The sequence below is a fragment of the Echeneis naucrates genome, chromosome 23 (genome assembly GCF_900963305.1).
Source record: "Echeneis naucrates chromosome 23, fEcheNa1.1, whole genome shotgun sequence".
NCBI classification, from domain to species: domain Eukaryota; kingdom Metazoa; phylum Chordata; class Actinopteri; order Carangiformes; family Echeneidae; genus Echeneis; species Echeneis naucrates.
The window spans coordinates 14,616,032-14,635,676 of NC_042533.1; the positions used below are offsets into that span (position 1 = coordinate 14,616,032).

Below are 19,645 nucleotides of genomic sequence, written 5' to 3' on the forward strand. Positions count from 1 at the left end.
TGAAAATATATTCATTATGAACCTGTTTGACATATATGGCAATTTACATATTTAATCTGTTTAAACAAGTTAACTCAAAAAAATTCTACATGTCTATCTATCTATCTATCTATCTATCTATCTATCTATCTATCTATCTATCTATCTATCTATCTATCTATCTATCCTACTTTCATAGGGGATAATATCCCTTCTTACAAATCAGAGCAGCATTTTGCAACATAGAAAATGAAATGTTGCCTCTTTACAGTCATCTTGTATTTTATCGAATTTGCTGGGCATTGTAAATAATCATAACACAGGGGTGGCTAAAAATAAGCAATAAACAATTAATTCCACCGTTTTGAGCTTGTTTATGACATATATATATATATATATATATATATATATATATATGTGTGTGTGTGTGTGTGTGTGTGTGTGTGTGTGTAATCACTACTGTAATCACTATCTTGCAGGTCTCTCAAGATAATCTGTACAACACACACACCAGCAGATCAATTGTGTTTTTATTAGTCATCCAATGATACCAGTGATGCATATATCATGGGATAGATAGATAGATAGATAGATAGATAGATAGATAGATAGATGGGCAGATACCTGTAGTAAGTGTACATTATAAAGTCTGTTCATCAGTCTTTTCTTCTTGCTTGCACTGTGGTGTTAAACTTCACCCCAGACCACAGATACAGAGAGATACATACAGGTTTATCTTTAGGATATTTTGAGTGAACAGTTAAAAAATTGCCACTAATCAATTATAAATTACACTTGTTGACACAACTAAGAGAATCTATTGGGTTCCTAGTTTCGCTGAAAAAGAAAGTGATGAATGAAAATACATTGTACTGTAGTAGCTTTAGTTGACAGTCTGTCCTCATACAGGAAGTTCTTGTGCTGTAAAAAGGGAGCAATAGGTTAAAGCCTGTGAAGGTGCTGGCCCATGGGTCAGCTGTAACAGTCACCCTGTTACTCTGCAGGTCAGCCTGAATATGACAACACGAGGCCATCTGCCCAACAACCGCACACTGCTGTGTGTGTGCAATCCATGTGTGTGTGTTTGTGTGCGTGTGTCTATGCGAATGTGCAACAGAATCACGTGGAGGACCAGCCTGGAGTCATCTCTGAAAATTTCATTAACTAAAGGTTGCATGTACAACTGCAGCAGTGCATTGAAGTCACTGCCCTAAAGATCCTTCAACCATGGTGTCTGACTCGAGTGTACAGCTATTTCATTTCAAAAGTCTCTTCCTCTTCATATTTTCATCCATCATTTAATTGAGTGACTAATAATCCCATGACCTCTCACATCTTCTACGTCTGGGGCAATTGTAATAGTAAAATCATACTAAATACAGTTAAAAAAAAAAAAAAAAGGAATAATAATCCACACAGTTAGTGGGTTCAGTGATTTGAAAAATGTGCCAACTTTCAAGCATATGGATGTTGATTCAAAGACTCGAAGAGCCTCGAACCACTATCTTATCTAATGACCATTAGGAGGAAGGTTGATTGATTGAAATAAGAAGTCAGAGTATATTGATGTCTATGTGAAAATGATCCCACTTCTCGGACAATAAACATTTTACTAATAAGTTCCAGTCTCAAGTCAAATTCTACTCACAAACCACTGGCATTACAGTGGGCTGATATTATTGCTTTTATCCAGCTAAAGTGAAATGTTGGGTTATTATTAGAAGCGTGGCAATCTGATATATGTCATAAATGAATATCTTTATCCTTTGTCCAGCAACTTGGGCTGGAGGTTTTTTTAAGTTATTGGTTTCATTTGGAGGTTGCAAATTACAGCTATGTAGTATATACATAGTTGACACATTAAAATACTGATGGGCTATACCAGGACAAATAATTTAAAAAAACAAGATGAGGTTAGGGAATAAATGCTGATAACGAGTTTACGATGCAACAAAACAGGATAATGGAGTGACATCAATAAAATACAATAATAATAGTATTTGCATAATTAATAGTATTATAATAAAATTATTATATTTTTGCATATATATGCAAACCAGTCAGACTCCACGATGTTGCATTGTCTTTCACATTTCGTGCAAATTGTGTTTTATTTTGGTACAAAATCTGGAAAATATAGAATATTAACCAACACAGCTAATGCAACTATTGTTGTCAAGACTGTTACCTTTACTACTGCTAATGCAAACTAAAAAACAACTGTTCAAAATATTTTAAATATTTTTATTGTGACCTTTTCTACTGTGCTTCTATTAGTCATCCAATGATATTTTTCAAACACAGAAACAGAGAGGAACTGAATACTGCTGCTTGGATGCTTGACGTCATTCAACTGGCTTTCTAAACCACATGACATCCATTCACTGCTGCCCTGTACTGTCAGTCTGAGCTTCTATATAGCTCAATCACCGGCTTACACTTCTCTTCCTGTTAGGACCGACAGTGCTCCGAGCTCACCCTGGACGACATATAAACTTTCACTTCAGGTACTCAAGTGTCAAAACTGCCCAGATTTGTCAGACAGACCATTCACTGAGGCTTTGTTGGAATGACGTTGTAGGCTGGTGACGCTATCACTGCAGCAGGCAACCTTAGGTCACGTCATCAAGACAAGTCACGGACTCAGACACACACACACGACAGAGCCCAGGCATTAAGTGACCTTTGCATTGAAAGGAATCTTAAATCGTAGCTATTCTTTCATAAACTTAATAAATTACAAGCTAGAAGAGTAGTTTCATTTTACAAATTATGTAAATTTTCCATGCTAGATAGATAGATAGATAATTATAGATGTATTACCGGAAAAAACGTCAAGTATAAGGATTAGAAAGACTTTGGCAAGAACCAAACTGTGATGAGCAGATGGCTGAGTCAACACTGCAACTCTGTGCGATGATTCTGGTCAGCTGGGGCCGAGACCTAACAGAAGTGGCCCAGTGAAGGAAAACCACTGAGCCAATAAGGCCAAAGCTCATTGATGTCGTGAGGAGTTAAGGCTTGACCGTGTGGTCCAACTGAAGTGCTACTGTAGCTCAACCTGCTGAAGAAGTTTATGCAGGTTCTGACAGAAAGCTAACAGGCCACACAGAACATCACAGTTATGTTTGGGAAGCAATGGCAGACAGCGGTCTGGTCTGATGGATCAGGTTTTCTTTAACATCGTGTTGATATCTCTTACCTGGGGAAGACATGGCACCAGAATGCATTGTGGGAAGAAGGTGGGGTCACTTTGGATAATGTTCTAGGAAACCTTGGATTTTTCATTAATGTGGATTTTCTATATGACTTAGAGCACACACACACACACACATATATTTGGAGGACGTTATTAGGCTTGAATGATGTCACAGGCTGAGGAGTTATGACAGTCTGGAATATTTTTTATGTGGTAATTACATGTGACTCACAGGACAGGATAGTAGCTTCTGATGATTATAAATGTTGTACCTTTCCCATAACTTAACTCCGCCCACTCAGTCTGTTTCTCTTTCTCTCTAACTGACTCTCTCTCTCTCTCTCCCACTCTCTGCCTCACTCCCTCGTTTTTTTTTTTTTTGCTAGATATTAAAGTGTAAGAGTGAAATGGTGAGGTTGCAGTGGTCTTTGAGTAGAAGAGCAGTTACACCGTCTGCTCTGAGACAAAGGCTCCTCTGTGTCCTGCAGGATGCTCGGATACATCAGATCAGGTACACAACACCGCACGAAGGATCATCACTTTTGTCTGCATGTCTTCCTGTTCTCTGCATCCACCCATCCCACCATTGTAAATGACTACATTTGTATCCTGATTTTATCCATTTTCCATTCTTTCTCAAACATATTGCCTAATTAGATTCTAACAATAACATATGGGTTGGGTGTTTTGGATGTTTTTCTCAGTGCAGCAGGGTTGTCCTTTATCTCCTATGTTCTTCCCTCTGTCTCTCCCAGTGCCTGCTGTGTGGAGGGTTTTGGTCTGTCTGGTGTTCTGCAGAAACCTGACCAGCATAGGTGCAGCACCTATCTGCACTAATGCCCAGACTGGGTGCCAGGCCCTTTCCCTGGCCAACCTCTTTGACCGGGTCATCCAACACTCAGCCAGGATGCACGGCATTTCAAATGACCTCCACTCTGAGTTTGTGAGTCTGCTCAATTGTCAAACAATGCAAAATATATGACTGGATCGATTGATTTTTGCTGGATACGACTGGCACACACACTCTACCATCTCACATTCATCAGTTTTATGTTCAAGCCAGAGTTAACATTTAGAGGACAAATGAGGTCTGACATTTCATCTGTGCCTCTATGTTTGTCCTCTCAGGAGCAGTACTTCCTGCCCAGTAAGAACCAGATTGGCCGGGTCAGTCGCAACTGTCACACTTCTACCATCCTCACCCCAAATGGCAAGGAGAATGCCCAGAGAATGGCGGTGAGTGAACCTCTCTAAAAGCTACTTCCTCTCACTTACACAAGTTGTCCTCAGTAGACTTACAATAAGAATGCAGTTTTCTCTCATCCTTTGCAGGTTTCAATGTGCAACTCCGCATGGATATTTGAAACATTTCATATTCACCTATGCTGTTTATATTCATATGATTTATTTACGCTGACTTTATACTAAATGTTTTTGCTGATGTTTCTGACAGTGACAAATGTTCATCTTCACTCACACAACTTTCACACCTGGGGTTGGAATTGACATCCAAACGTTTCATGTGTCCACCTGTCCTGTTGCCCATGTAGAGGGAGGAGCTGACGGAGGTGATCCTGAAGCTCCTGATGGCGTGGAGGGATCCTCTGTGGCGGTTCCACCAGGGGATGGCTCACAACCATGACTTCAACAACTTCAGCTCCAATAAAGCTCTAGAGATGAGCGACATGGTGCACGAGCTACGCAAAGGGGTCGAGAAAGTGGCTGACAAGGTACAGCTTGTATCATTTTTGTTGCTGAAGTTGATGTGTCACAATTTGTCATCAGGTTTTGTAGTCCTAGTAAATGCAGCAGGAAGCAAAGTTGAAAATCTTCAACATAACAAATGTGTCTATATATATATATGTATATATATATATATATATATATATATATATATATGTACCCAGGGAATTTTATGGATATAAAATAACTTATGTGCAGCGATCGTTATATCATATAACATATTACTGCTTTATGCTGATTAATGTTTTTCTTCAAAATATATATTAGTTTTAAACAGGCTTACAACATTCTAGTAAAATCATCTCAGATTTTGGACCTACTTTATATCACCATACAAAAACAGGTGTGGATGTATATTTCTGTAACATGTCTAAAATATATGCATTTAAACCTAAAAATACACATTTCTAAGGGCTAGAAATGCATTTTAATATTTTAAATAGGAATTTCTAATAGGTTTATATATGATTTTTATGTCTATTTTGTGCTCATGTCTTACATGTATTTGTGTGCCATATTTGGACATTCAATATGTACATTTCTGTACAAAAAACTAAACTCTTTTGTTCTTGCTCTTCTTATTGTTCCGGATCAGTACAAACTGTACATTGAAATTTTACACTAAGTGATTGAATACATTAAAACATAAAACTAAGATGAACAAGAAAAGATATTCCTCAAACATCTTCAGAAAATGACCCATTATACTGGCAAGTGTTCCTGTTATTTTGTCCAGTCAGCCAAGTTCCTCATCTTGTTGAAGTTGTGCTGTTTGTGCTCTGTCATGGCTTCTTATTGTATTGCGTCTACTGTAACAGCATGTAAAAGTCTGACGTGCGCATCTCCTCTGTACTTCAGATGCAGATGCTGGGGATAATAAGTAACTCTGTCAGCAGCCAGGTGTCTCCCGAAGCCTTGCTGCCATCCGACAGTGCTGAATGGCACCTAATGAGGGACTATGACCTGCTCTACTGCTTTCGCCGAGACTCCAACAAGGTCCAGAACTACCTGAAGATCCTGAAATGTCGCATTGTCCCTGAGCATGGCTGCTGAGGACCAGGAATCAGTGGAGGCACTATTAAAGCTGTAGCTTTTGTTGTTCTGTTTGGGATGTTAACTGATGCAATCATATGTTCATGAAGTGCTACTGAAATCCAACGACACTTTCCCCTCCTTCATGCCTGATGTTAAACAGTGTGGACTAATGCAAGTTGAGTATGGGTTCCATGGAACAGGTGTAGTACATTATAAACTCTTGTAAAATGCATGTTTAAATATAGTAATACCATAAAACTTTTGTCATTTCTACAGAGGAATTTATGGAGGTTAAAAATGACAAGTGTAAATAAGGCAATTATTATATGCATAAAAAAATTATTATATAAATAAATGCTCAATAAATGAGTTTTGGTAATGAAAAACTCCTTTGTATTTTTTACATCTCTACATTTATATTTAACAGTTGCTTCATTTATGCGTAATGTATTTAAATGTGATTGCATATTTATTTCCAAATGAATGCATTTATTTTATTGTTTTCAAACATTTGCAAATTTTTTCATTATTTTGTATTTTGGAGGAGTTTTTTTTTTTTTTTTTTTTTTAATATTCTCTCCATAGCGACTAACACTTTCCAACATGGTTCCCATCAGGATCTTATAGGAAGGATGATCAGTGATACATAGTGTTGTCATAGTATTGCTCTTCACTCTTCACTCAATGTATAAACCCCCCCCACCAAAAAAAAAAAAAAAAAAAAAAAAATCCCTGAAGGTTATAAGTCTGATTCTGTTTATTAAGTGAAACATGGAAAACAAAAACATTGCACTGACACTGTTGTGAACTGAAGCTCAGCAGCTTCATGATGAGGCTGCTATGGTGACAACCTCTGACCTTCCAGTGATCTGTTCTACACAGGAAACATGAACAGAGCCATCCCTGCAACAAAATGACGAACACAGAGACAATGATGAACACAGAGAAGTCACATGACACAGCTCCATGCACTGACCCTGGAGCGGCAGATACCTTTTCATTGTCACCACAGTATCAATGTCGTGGTTCTCTTCTCCGGGCTGCAGGTCTCTCAAGATAATCTGTACAACACACACACCAGCAGATCAAATGTTAGTGATAAAAATTACATCTATCAGTTGCACTGCCTTGACCTCAGAGATACAAGATACTGTGTCTATGCTCTCCTTGTTATGTATGCTATTGTCACGTTCACTTTGTATTGAAGTAACAGATAAATCATCAAAGATAATGTGACAGATAACTGATTGAGCCTCTTCTTTATTTCCAGGTTAGAGAATCTGAAAAGTACCGCAACACTGCCTTCAATAATGCAAGGAGAAGTTCAATTAATATCCTTCTTGTTTTCCATAGCCCACACCAAGGAGGAGTATGAAGGTGGAACCTACCACAGTTTTTGAATTTATGAATGGATTTATAGTGTGTGGAGTTATAACCACTCTAATGTGAACAGCTCTATCAAGACATTGGGTTCAGTCCACAACAGCAAACACACAAAAGAAGATGGCAACAACTGATGAGCACAGGCAGTGTCTGGGACTGGAATAACTTGACTTATGAAAACCCATTTATGACTTCACAGCCAGTAAAGTACAACCTGCAGGATGTGTGCGGTTTCAGGCAAATGATCGAGGTAACATTTCACAACCACAAGTTTTAAAGTGTACAGTATTTTTCTTGTACAGACTTTTTTTCTCTTAAGTACATACATCACCAGTCAAAAACACACTTTCCCATTCAAATGAATGTCTGTGTGCCTTTGTGTATTTTGGATGGGGTCACCATAAGTGGAAGCTGAACTAATGTCATTGCATCTTGTGTGTGCAATGACAAAAAAGAAGTCTAATTCTAGCATAACCTAAACCTGTGGTGTGAGCCTGATGTTGCCATCACAGTGACCTACATTCAGTGTTTTCTGTGCATGATGTGGGTTTTCAGAGCTGTGCATGCATACATGTGGGAGATTCCAACATATTTTTTAGTTAATAAAGCAGTAAAATGTAAAGAGAGGAACAGCTGCACCAGTTCTGCATGAATAAGAAAGAAAATATAGAAATTCTCAAGAGGCATGGCATGTTTCCAAAGTTTCCGGACCTTTTGAGCATCAAAATAGCCATTTATTTTTGTGACAAACACTGTCAGCTACACCTTCTGGGGTCTTGATCTCTAACTATTGTTGATCCAGATTAGGGGCTGTGAGCTCATAGATTTGTTCAGACAATGTGATTATAAAATGAAGATTTGACCACATACAAGTCTGACCTAGTCTTTTAAATCTAGTTTCTTGAAATAAAAAGGATACTGTACTAACATTTGAAGAATTGATGTTCGTATTCAACTATAGAAGAGCAACTAACTGTTGTTGTGAGATGTTAATGATATACAATGTTCACGTCACCTTCCTATCTAATTTGCACACGGCTCCACCTTCACAATTAAGTGAGACTTCTTTTAGGTTATTTGTTGTGGGTCCAAACTGTTTTTTGCCTGACAGTTGTATATGACTTCTGTCCTATACAACCAGTCCAGAGCCAAATACAAGATGCGGGTTTAAATGTGGCTTCAAAAAACATCACTGCTCACAAAGTCAGGACAAAGATGTAGACACACATTTGATCCTAGTGTTGGTGATCTTCTATACCTTAGCTAGTTTTTCTGGCTCCTCTCTAACAATTCTCTGGTAAATCTCCAGACAGAGCGAAGACAGCTGCCCTCCCCCACTCAGGATGTGATGTCTTCGGGCAGGGAGGGGCGTGCCAGACGGAAGGAGAACAGTGAACACCTCTGCTCCGGTTTCATCCAACTCCTGCAGCAGCCACACATCACAGAGAGAGACAGAACAGATGAGAAACTTCATGATTATTGGATCCAGTCAGAATGGAAACATGCTCTTGTCCTTGCTGTCTGTTGGAGCAGTACCTTCACCAGTATGTCAGTGGCAGAAACATCCACTGTGACAGACTCTTCCTCTGGACCAAGGCCATCTCTGCCCACCAGTAAACCAGCTTCCAGTGCTGCCCCCACAGCGATGACCTCATCAGGTGGCGCTGAGCTGAGAAGCTCCACATCTGGAAACATCTCGCGGATCATCTGCTGCAGACGAGGGATTCTGGCTGACCCACCGCAGAGAACTACCTGAAGCAAAAATGTCACGTCACGTCACGTCACGCCACATCACAAGCACATCACAGCGCTGTTTAGCTCAGATCATTCAACTTCTTCACGCAAAGCACCTTGTTGATGCTGCTGGCTGAGAGGCCGGCCTTCTCCAGCAGGGCTCTGATTGGCTGGATACTCTTATTGAAGAGTGAGGAGCAGAGCAACTCAAATCGAGCTCTGAGGAAACAAAAGAATTAAGTTGTGTGTTTGGGGAAAAAAACAACAACAGAAAAAAAAAAAACACCTGGACTCTACCAACAAATGTCATTAGCTCCATACAATGTGTGTCTCGAATAAAGCTGCACAATATCACAACTCTACCTATTTTTGCTTGTTAACCAGCAGCGCAGTTAAATCCTTTCTTGTAATACTATTTTGTGATACTATGGCACATACGATTTGAGTGTGCCCTCAGTCCTTCATAAAAGGAGCCTGATATTTGGTTAAAGCTACTGAGTAGGACCACAGTCTGTCAATCTCAGAGCAGCCAGCCTTTTTCCCCTGCTTTATGATCTATTTTCTATTGAACACTTGAAACTAGACCATAAACTCATCAGAAAAACATTTTGAACTAATAAAGCAGGGGGAAAATAGGGCCATTTTAACATAGACTTTAATACAATCTGTCTTATTTGCTACCTGTGGAGTTGCCCTGATGGTCATTACATAGAATGCAGGTTTCCTCTTATCTCTACATATTAGTCTTGTATATTTTCAAGAAGGCTCTGTGTTAGCTTAGAAGCTTACCGAGAGACATTGCATTCAAAGTCAATGCCATCGTGCAGGGAGTCGACGAAGCAGTTGGCTGATCCCAGAGTGGACAGAGAATGTTTGGCCATGTCTGCTCCATTCATTAGCTTTAGCATCGCCCGAGCATTACTGCTCACGTCGTGTTTGAAGGTGCTGCAGAGCAAACACAGACCAACAACATGAAGACAGCATGGAAGAGTGCATTTGTGGTTATGTGTGAGCGAAACATCTTATATACTTAATTGAAATATACAAAGTAAATTACAGTGAGAAATGTTCAGATTCTGGTACAACTATCACAAATTATCATATTCCGCCTTAAATTAAGAATCTGATATTGGCAAGTATCATATGCATCAAACTGATACCACTTACTTTGTATTAACTAACAGCTAATGTTCACACTAACACCACACTGTTAATCAGAAACAAGTCTTTGTCGATTAAAATTTTAAGCTACACAGAAGATTGCTTAGTGAAGCCGCTGTCAACTATTGCTTTAGTGTTTCAAAGAGGACTGACTCAAGCATATGCCACTGGGAGTTGATCCGAATGAGAATTTTATTTTATTGATCCCGGGGTGAAGTTGTTTGTGCCGCAGAACACTAGGGGTTTAACATTCTATGGCCTCCTGCTGCATCGCATTGATGTTTTTCTCATGTTGAATCACTTGCCAGTGTACCACGGTGCGTTTTTAAAGAAGCATGCAGAAGGATCAGTAACAAGAAACAGGGATCTACCGTTTGAACTCAGCAGCCAGGTGTTGGGCAAGAGCCTGGGTAAAGCTCTCTCCTCCGATGCTGTGGTCAGTATGGGTGCTGAGGACCCGAAACATCCCTCCATTAACCTGCAGCACTGTTACGCTCAGGGACGTCCCACCCAGCTTATACACCAGGACGTGGCTGACAAAAAATTGCAGATCATTATGAGGGTGACTCACCCTGATGTCACAATGACTCCATTAAGAGGAGACATTACACAAACAAAAAGTTAACCAGAAAAAATAATACGGAACATAAATGATCACATGACAGGACAAAAAAGCTGCAGACTCTTTCAGGACATGTAACTTACTGTTTGCACTGTTTTCTTGGGTAGCTTTTTGAAAGACACTGATACCATCAGCAACAGCAATTGGCACATGGAATGTTAATCACTACTGAGTTGAGATTTGTTTAAATGTGCGTCACAACCAATAAGAGCCTTTGGGCTGGGCCTAAGACTGCTATAGTGATCATTTGAACCGGACAATGAAATAACCGGTGGGAACAGAAGACTGGAGAAAGGTAAAGACTCTAAAATTGACATCACTATTATAAAACCTCTCTGAGACAGTGGAATTGATAATACCAGAGTTATTTGTAATAACTGCAAGGCTGAATTTTCGTATCATCACAGGTTGGTTTCAAATAACTGGTTTTATATTTGATTTGATGTTATAATTTTGTTTAAGTTGAGATTTTCCAGAAATACTGCTACCATGTGAAGAGAAAGTTTACTACTACTGCTAGAAAACACCTCACCTTTTTAAAGTGTTCAAATGCTGTTTCACTTCTTCCTATTGCATTAGTTTCAGAATGAAAATGCACAATATACTTCTTTTGAATTAATTACTTAATTTTGAGCATAAAAACGCAATTACGTAAATAAACATTCATCACAATCGAGAATCATATCTTGTTAAAAGGCCCATATGAGCTGCACTCTACCTCTTTCCAGAATGACACTCCTGTCCAATGTTATAGGCCAACAGAGCAGCAGCAGGCTCATGGATCAGCCTCAATACATGGAACCCTGCAGCTTCAGCTGCCTCCCTGCACCAAAGAAACACACAGTGTTAGATCTTACAGTTGCAATTGGAAAGAGAGTCACTGCGACTCAACAAAACTGTGCCATTGAGGGGATTGTAACGTGGGCTACCTCAGAGCATGCTTCTGAGCATGAGCAAACTCAAAAGGCACAGTGATGACTGCCTCTGTTACATCAGAGCCCAGAGCTGACTGAGCCGTTTCTGTGGAAACAGAAAGTATTAGTCAACTTAATTTTTGTTGATAGGCCTAAACACACTTGTGTCATAACATAGTGCAGGTCTCAGGTGCATGTATGTGGTTCAGGCGGACCTACTTGGCTGTGTTTTAAGCCCCCTGACACCATTAACATAAGTAATTACCTTAATGAACAATTGGTTAGTGTATTTGCATTACCACATTACAACACATTGTAATATTTTGCTTGCATGTTTATTGTATTTTCCTACTTCTGCTTGTTGTCTCTACCCAACCAGTCAAGGCTGATGTCTCCGCCTGATGCAAGACTGGTTCTATCTGAGGTCCCTGCCTCTTAAAGGAAGTTTTCCAGTCTACTGTTGCCAGGTGTTTGCTTGTGGGAGGATCTAGTGGAACTTTATTTTTATTAATGGAGTCCAGAACAAGACATCCATTCATCAGGCCTCAGTTATCACCCACCATAGTGTGCATGTGTGCGTGTTACCTTTCATTTTGTGGAAGACAAGTTTTGCTACATCTTCTGGAGCAACATACTGGGGGTGATCCCCTGCTGTGATTTCATAGTAAGGCTTCTCTGCTTTGTTCACCACCTGAAAATGACAATCACTGCTCAGATTGAGGATGAACTGCTTTACCAGTGCTGTCAGTTGTTGTTGATTCAAAGCATCTTTTCAAAATTAAACTCAGAGAAAGTGCTAACAAGACATTACATGTTCAATTGAAGATATGAGATGTGAAGAAAAAACAAAGTTGAATTACATGATAAATTGGTTTTATAGACAAATATTTTTATGGATAAAACATGGGCTAGGAAATACATACTGAGGATCTGGTAGACTCACCTGACACTTTGTCTCTTTTCTGTGAATCTGCGTCTCTGGATCATCAAAACTGACCAACAAGAGACAACAGAAAAGAAAAACGTAAGGTGACTGTGAACTTACTCAGAGAAATACTGCATCTCTGCCAACAAGAGGAACTCATGGGATGCTCATATCCGTTCACTGATGGTATTGATTACAGGTCCTTTTTATCATAATAATAACCATCCTCTGAAACATTCAAGTCAATAATCAGACTGCTGATTGTGATACATTTTGTACCCAGAAGTGTGGCAAAATTAAAGCGCTCATATAGTCTAATGTTTAACCTCCAAATCTTTAATTATAAATGAGGTGTTGGTTTTGTATTTATACAGTGAAAGTAGCAAAGGTCTCGGTCCACAGAGACTTTGTGATTTGACATCAAACCAGTAACTGCCATCAGGCTTGCCTCCAAACCCAGCAATCAACTTTAGCATTATCATATATTATTTTTCAATGTATATTGACGCAAATTCTACTTACTAACATTTTACTTTGGCCTGAACATTACCAAGTCAACATACCGGTAGTGAAGATTAATCTGTAGCTTTAATATCATAAACAAGAAAATGTGTATCACCTTCTCCCCAGCACTTGTTTGACTTTGACAACTGTGTTGGCAGCATTACGGACCCGTCCTTGCTTTGCTGCAATGCCAACAATCTGCAGAAGAAAAAACCCAGTCAATAGGCAGCAGAATTACAAATGCAAAACTCTTATTCCCAAAATGTTTCAATGAGTTACATTTCATGTTTCAACTTTAATCCATATATTTTTGCTGAAATATATTTATTTTATGTCTAGTATATGTACCTTTGTAACCTTGGAAACTGTAGCCCAGTCTTGACAGTAATTAACACTCACAACATGAACCTGACTTGAAGAGGTCTGCTAGCACAAGCTGCATACCAAGTCTAAGAGGACAGAAGGCACAGCCTTCAGATCACGGAGAAAAGAACTGTGAAGGGAAGTGAAACAGGCTGTACCTGCTCAGTGTCTCTGTAGCCCACCACAGCTGGAGTTACTCTGTCTCCTGCATCATTGGCCACCACATCAGCTCTCCCATCCTGCACACACACACACACAATTCATCTGACTTTTCACTTGAAGTTTTCTTTTTGATGATGATGATCACTTTTCGATAATGCAGGGGGTACCTAATTAGGACATCCTCTAGATACCAGTCCACCTGTGCTCCTGTATAGCATGCTGCCATTTTTACTTGGGACAGAATAAGTCACAGGACAAGGATAGGTGGCTTTTAAGATTGAGATATTTTAAATAATCCAGCACTGCAGCTGTAATTGCAAATGATCATCTGAACAGCAATGCCTCCTACTGATACTACTATCAGCTACATGGAGCCTAATTCATTTCCATCACTCACTCGGTTTCCCCTTCATAAAATAAAATAACTGGAACCAAACAGAATTTTGAGACACAAAGAAAACACATGAAGTCCGTACATAGTGCACCCTCAAGGAGCTAGCCACGTTCATTGTTGATTAACTAATCAATAAAAGAAAAGATTTTAATCATGACATGTCGCAGACCACATGTGACTGTAGCATTATAGCTACACTACACCGGCCAAAGTAACACAGGGGACCTTTTACGCTCTGTAGCGGTTAGAGGATTTGACACTACGTATGTGTCCTCAATAGGGTTAAATATAAAAGAAGACTTTTATTGCTGGCATGTGTGTTTACATCGGCTAAGGTGGCGGAGCCGCCATCACTCCTGACATGACTTCATTCATAGTATTCACTTATGGAGTTTAACAACACCTACTTCCGGAGCTGTTTCAGATGGGGGTTTTTTTAAGTTGAGCAACATTTCCTCAGAAAAGGAGAGGATCGGTGTGTGGCGAAAGCCGGCGGATGAAACTCACCTTAAATATCGCCACACAGGCACATGTGTATCCGAAGTGAACTCCTATAGCTGCCATGATGGAAACTGTGCTGGAAAGGGTTGTTCACTCGTGTGAGTGGTCGGGTTCGGCTCCCATCAACAGCTTCCGGGACGGTCTTTTCACAACAAAGGCTTCCAAAGCTAAATGAACTGGCAGAACTCGAATACTGAAATATACATTTTCCTTTTCGGTAGTCTTAAATTAAGTTAAGATTAAGTTAGCATGCTCTCGCAAATCAATTATTTCTCATATAGTTGTCTTCCATTTTGTCATAGGTATGATTAAAAGGGAAATTTTCGTCTCACTGCAATATCACCTGGAAAGTACAAGCGGAAGTAGTGAAGTATGCTTCACGATTCGCACCGGAAACGCCAACAACAATCAAATCCTTTAATATCCAATAGATCTGTAAATGATCAGCTTTATGAAACTCGGTCTTTTTTCTTAAACAAATACATACAAACTTAGTTGCTAAAATGCATTGAGAGACATTGAGAGATTTCATTATCCATCTGTATTTTATCAAGAAATGATCCGTCCAGAGCACACCTCACATCATGCAAGAATGAGTGATGCACATATTGAGGCGGTCAACAAAACAGCAAAACAACGTCATGCTGATGATCCAACAATAAAAACAATGAGGGTTTTTTTTTTTTAATCGTTGGCAAAAATAAATAAATAAAAGACAAATACTGGGAAGTTCACACTTCATGTGATCACGACGGGATGGTGGTTAGCACCCACAATAAGAAGGTCGCAGGTTCAATTCCCGAATCTGAGGCCGGCGTGTCTGCGTGGGTTTCCTCCCACAGTCCAACGATGCGTGTCTAGGTTAACTGGTGACACTATTTTTTCTCCTAGTTGTCAAATTTGTCACTCCAAATTGTCTGTAGGTTTGAGTGTGAGTGTGACTGGTTCTCTGTCCCTGTGATGGACTGGCGATCTGTCCAGGGTAAACCCGCCCTCACCCAGAGTCTACTCCAGTACTGTAGAAGTGTAATGAATGAACATTACCGATGTTTTGCCAATGCTCATTAGAAGATAAAATACAACTATAACCGAGAGGTTTTGCGTCGATTCGCCGAGGGAGAAAACTGAGACACGAGTTCATAGAAAATTGAAACTTCTACTCTGGGACGATTAATGTTTCATGCTGATTGAAGTGCAGACATTCTGCAACAATCATATTAATCAGACTTTGTTGTGGGCCTGAATTAGCTCTCCTCTGATGAGTGTGGGCTGGGGCTCATGGGTGCCCTGCCCCCCCCCCCGGGAGTGGGCTGTCAGCTGGAGAGAACCGAGGCTAATTATAACGATCACTGCTGCCATGTCGCTCCTGACTCTTGCGGTACTTCTGTTTTTCAGAGGCGTCACGCTTTCTGCACCAGACAACTGTGAAGGTTAGACTGCATGGTGTGAACACAGTTATTTTCAGTCTGCCCACAGTTTGACTGCTGTGTTCAGGTACCGAAACTTTAGTCGAACGTCAGCACGCCTGTGGTCGAACCCTCAACCGCCCTTCAAGCGCTCACGGTGGACCATCTAACCTCTGAGGTTTGCCGAAAACATTTGCAATGACACGAGTTGCAATCGGGGATCTTGTGTTAGGTTTTAATTTCTGGGGATTTCCAGAAGAGATGAAGAAACAAATGAATACATTTTTATTTCACACATGTTTTCACGTATTGTATGGAGAAAACTCTGTTTTGGTCCGAAAGATAATGTCCCCAAACCAGGCACTACATTTATCAGCATTAAACCATTTCAGAACATTCCTTGTTACAGCAAGAGATCCGACATAGTAAAGGTCTACACAGTCTAAAGGTAGATGGCCATGTGGTCTTATGAGTCAGGTCCGTGTTCTATATTAATACAGGGAAAATATCAAAGGTCTAGTCCACAGAGCACAGCATGTATCCAAGTATCCAGAAACTAAGCTGTCTGGACTTCTGGAACTTTGTGATGTCACAACAAAGTAGTCACTGCCCTCAGACCCGCTCTAAGCCACCCATTGCCTTGAAATCCAGCCTTGCAGGATTTGGTCTCCCTGCATGTTTCCCTGAAATCTGATTCAGCTAACCAGCAGTCAGCCAAACAGAGAGAGCCCTCACAGCCTCTTCTGATTGGCTTACTGACCTGGTGTTCCTATCAAAGGACGCCAAGAGAGGAGCTGTAAAACTACAGTGAGGTTTTTGGTTCAGTAAAACACAATCATATGTTTTTTTATGGTTATCAACACTTCAGATAAGACACACAAGTATAATGTAAAACATGGAACCTTTAAATGCTGTTTTAGCTCTGAGTGAACATGTCAGGATACTCAATTTAATTTCATTCACACTAATTTCCTTAGTTATAGTTCAGAGCTAGGCCGGGCCGTGCATCACCGACGTGTTTGCGTTAGAATAATATTCATGGCTCACACACACTAACAGATGTGATGTATACTGAAAATGCAGAAATAAGCAGGATTGATGAACAGCTGACGGTGAACTGGTGTGCAGTGTGTGTGACCTTTCTCCACAGACTCTATGGCAGTCTGAACTCAGCCCACAGTGAGCTCACTCCAGCCTTGGTGGAGGAAGAGCTGGTCCAGGCCTGCAGCGTGGCCCAGGGGAAAGAGGCAAGGCTGGTGAGAGCATACACAAAACCTCAATCTCTGCCGTGTAGATACAGTAACAGAGATTCATTTCTAGTGTGATTTATTGGCTCTCAATGACAGGAGAGTACAGGTGGTATAGATGAGATTTCCACACAAAGGGACTAATAAAGGATTGTCTTATTTTATAACATCAGATTAGACACCTAGAGCAGCACAGTAGGGGTGGGGCTGGCAATCCATCCATTATCTGCGCAAGGATGACAATACACCTATATATAGAACAACAATGAAGTAACACAACCAGGTGAAGCGCCTCTCCTGACACTAGGACATCTGTGAGTTTATTAGCAAAAATCCTTGGCCATCAACACACAGTCATTACTGTGTTGCTCTGTGTCCTATGCAGACATTAGAAAAGAGCAAGTGGAGACTGGGTCTTCTGGTCTGGTATATCACACAGACTCAGAAGGCTTATGTTTAGTTTAAAAGCTTGCTCTAAAATTGAAAAGTATAAAAATTAATGTCAAGGGTGCTTATAGCTGGAGGGAAAGTTCAGAAACTTGTATGAGGAACTTGTGGCTGTTGCTCAAATCTTGTCACTCGTCACTTACTCTCAGAGGAACAACAGTGCAGTCCACGGTCAAGGGTGATTGCTTGCTGGTTGCTTCGTCAGTCCAGGGACAAACATGGACACATGAGATATGAGCTTAGAAATCTGTCTTGAAGGAGCTATAGTTCTCTCAACCAGACAGTTAAATGGTTCAGCATCTGACGAGCGAATCACAGCTCAACATAGCATCCCTGTACACAAGCTCCATTTTACACAAAGATCCCAACAAAATTTTGCTTCTTCCTATGCGAAGAAAGCTCATTCATGGTCCTAATGTGATATAAATAGAGTCTGTTAATAGAGTCTGTTTAGCAGCAAGCACTCACAAGGCACAGGTACACAACATGGACACGAAGAGTATTTATTGGTTTGACTATTTATTTTAGGGCTTGTTTATTTTGTTTTACACACACGCACACTCTTCAGCCTTCCAGGCAGGAAGTCCAGCCATAGCCTCAGACAGCAGCACATGGCACTTTAACACCAGCACTTTCAGGGTAGTGTCCATTAGCTTCTACACACATCACAGTTGTGCTGTTTTGCAACTAGATATTCAAGGTTGTGGGTTTGATCCCTCTGCCTGGGGCCTTTCTTTGCCAAGTTTCAATGTTCTCCCTTTGCTCATCATGAGCTATAGATTTGAGTTGTGTGTCTTTGTGTCATCCCAGTGTTATTACCTGGGAGCAAGTCTTGATGCAGCAACACGTGTGACGGCGTCAGTGTCTCGACCTCTGGCCTCCCATGTCCCTGCAGAGAAGATCTGTCTGCGCCTCAGCAGCAGAGACACCCAGATCTGTCAGCTTAGATATGGTACACAAAATACACAACAGAGTTTGATTCTTCATTACTGTGTGTTTTTTTTGGATGGACACAAGTTAATCTTTGAATTTTGTTCTTTGTAGAGCCTCAGCTGAAGGACCTAAGCAGCAATGGGCTGAAGAAGCTGCGAGTTTTGGAGCTGAGGAAAATTTTGTCCTCATGGGGAGAAGAGTGCAGAGGCTGCCTGGAGAAACACGAGTTCATCACCCTCATCCAGGAGAAGGCGCCGCTGCATGCTCACAGTCTGGAGCTATGAGGAGTAATTAGTGTCTTCCATTCACGCAGCAAAAAGTCCATACACACATGTTCATTAGTATGAATTTCAAAAGTTTACCTGCTTAATTTAAATGAAAATTGCAGACATGCATGTTGCAATCACTGCCGCTGATGGTGACTTCACTGTACTGTATAATACTGCAGCCCAGTCAGGAGCGTGTGCCACTGACTTTCTCTTCATCAAATGCGAAGATAATGAAGATGCGTCAAAGTGGTGTAAAAAATGACATTTGCTTGTTTTAGTATTAATTAAGTTGATCAGATGAAGGTGAACAGGGTAAATAGTCATTTGAAGCAGACATTTGATATTACAAAAGTGGGGAGAGAATATGAGGCAGTGAATTTTGGATAATATCAGTAAGACAGACTGATAGAGAAAGAAATATAGACAAATATATAATTATATATACATAATGCTGATACTACCAATATCCTACATATACTCTCATAATCATAGTAACAGTAATACCCATAATGTGGTGACCTTAGGAAGGGTCAGGTCTGTTGTAGTAACTTTGGATGTAACCCTGAATTAAATTGGCGGTGTGACTTTAACATGAAAACCAGAAGTCCAAGATGACTCTCTGTGAATGATTTATAAAAAATCTTAATATCTAATTTGTTTCATTTATTTCCTTGGCTGACTTTTAATAAAATTAATTAAAATACATTTTGTCAGACTGCTGTAG

General features: G+C 40.2%; 3 protein-coding genes across 3 annotated transcripts; 2 read left to right on the top strand and 1 right to left on the bottom strand.

The window, feature by feature from the left end:
* The first annotated feature begins 1,206 nt into the window (after positions 1-1,206).
* Positions 1,207-5,974, top strand: prl2 (prolactin 2). Its single transcript, XM_029495724.1, has 6 exons — positions 1,207-1,224; positions 2,401-2,429; positions 3,950-4,121; positions 4,307-4,414; positions 4,729-4,908; positions 5,780-5,974. Exons 1-6 carry the CDS (start codon positions 1,207-1,209, stop codon positions 5,972-5,974), a joined length of 702 nt encoding a protein of 233 aa, XP_029351584.1.
* Positions 5,975-6,682: 708 nt separating this feature from the next.
* Positions 6,683-14,682, bottom strand: hspa14 (heat shock protein 14). The gene is made up of 14 exons (XM_029495314.1): positions 14,626-14,682; positions 13,721-13,801; positions 13,315-13,397; positions 12,714-12,762; positions 12,356-12,461; positions 11,786-11,876; positions 11,575-11,679; positions 10,606-10,767; positions 9,863-10,018; positions 9,190-9,292; positions 8,876-9,091; positions 8,598-8,762; positions 6,950-7,017; positions 6,683-6,859 (listed from the first exon to the last, which is right to left on the bottom strand). Exons 1-14 carry the CDS (start codon positions 14,680-14,682, stop codon positions 6,781-6,783), a joined length of 1,521 nt encoding a protein of 506 aa, XP_029351174.1. The 3' UTR covers positions 6,683-6,780.
* Positions 14,683-15,974: 1,292 nt separating this feature from the next.
* Positions 15,975-19,576, top strand: cdnf (cerebral dopamine neurotrophic factor). Its single transcript, XM_029495502.1, has 4 exons — positions 15,975-16,049; positions 17,154-17,281; positions 18,530-18,671; positions 18,764-19,576. The coding sequence occupies exons 1-4, from the start codon at positions 15,977-15,979 to the stop codon at positions 18,934-18,936; spliced, it is 516 nt and encodes a 171-aa protein (XP_029351362.1). The 5' UTR covers positions 15,975-15,976; the 3' UTR covers positions 18,937-19,576.
* The last annotated feature ends 69 nt before the right edge of the window (positions 19,577-19,645 follow it).

Coding starts and splice junctions, on each gene's coding strand:
- cdnf (XM_029495502.1), top strand. CDS start 15,977: ATGTCGCTCCTGACTCTTGCGGTACTTCTGTTTTTCAGAGGCGTCACG. Junction 17,282..18,529: donor AGGGGAAAGAGGCAAGGCTG/GTGAGAGCATAC, acceptor GTGTCATCCCAG/TGTTATTACCTGGGAGCAAG. Junction 18,672..18,763: donor GATCTGTCAGCTTAGATATG/GTACACAAAATA, acceptor TGTTCTTTGTAG/AGCCTCAGCTGAAGGACCTA.
- hspa14 (XM_029495314.1), bottom strand. CDS start 14,682: ATGGCAGCTATAGGAGTTCACTTCGGATACACATGTGCCTGTGTGGCG. Junction 10,019..10,605: donor CTGGCTGCTGAGTTCAAACG/GTAGATCCCTGT, acceptor TTTGCTCTGCAG/CACCTTCAAACACGACGTGA. Junction 9,293..9,862: donor TTTGAATGCAATGTCTCTCG/GTAAGCTTCTAA, acceptor TTGTTTCCTCAG/AGCTCGATTTGAGTTGCTCT.
- prl2 (XM_029495724.1), top strand. Junction 4,122..4,306: donor ATGACCTCCACTCTGAGTTT/GTGAGTCTGCTC, acceptor TTGTCCTCTCAG/GAGCAGTACTTCCTGCCCAG. Junction 4,415..4,728: donor AGAATGCCCAGAGAATGGCG/GTGAGTGAACCT, acceptor TTGCCCATGTAG/AGGGAGGAGCTGACGGAGGT.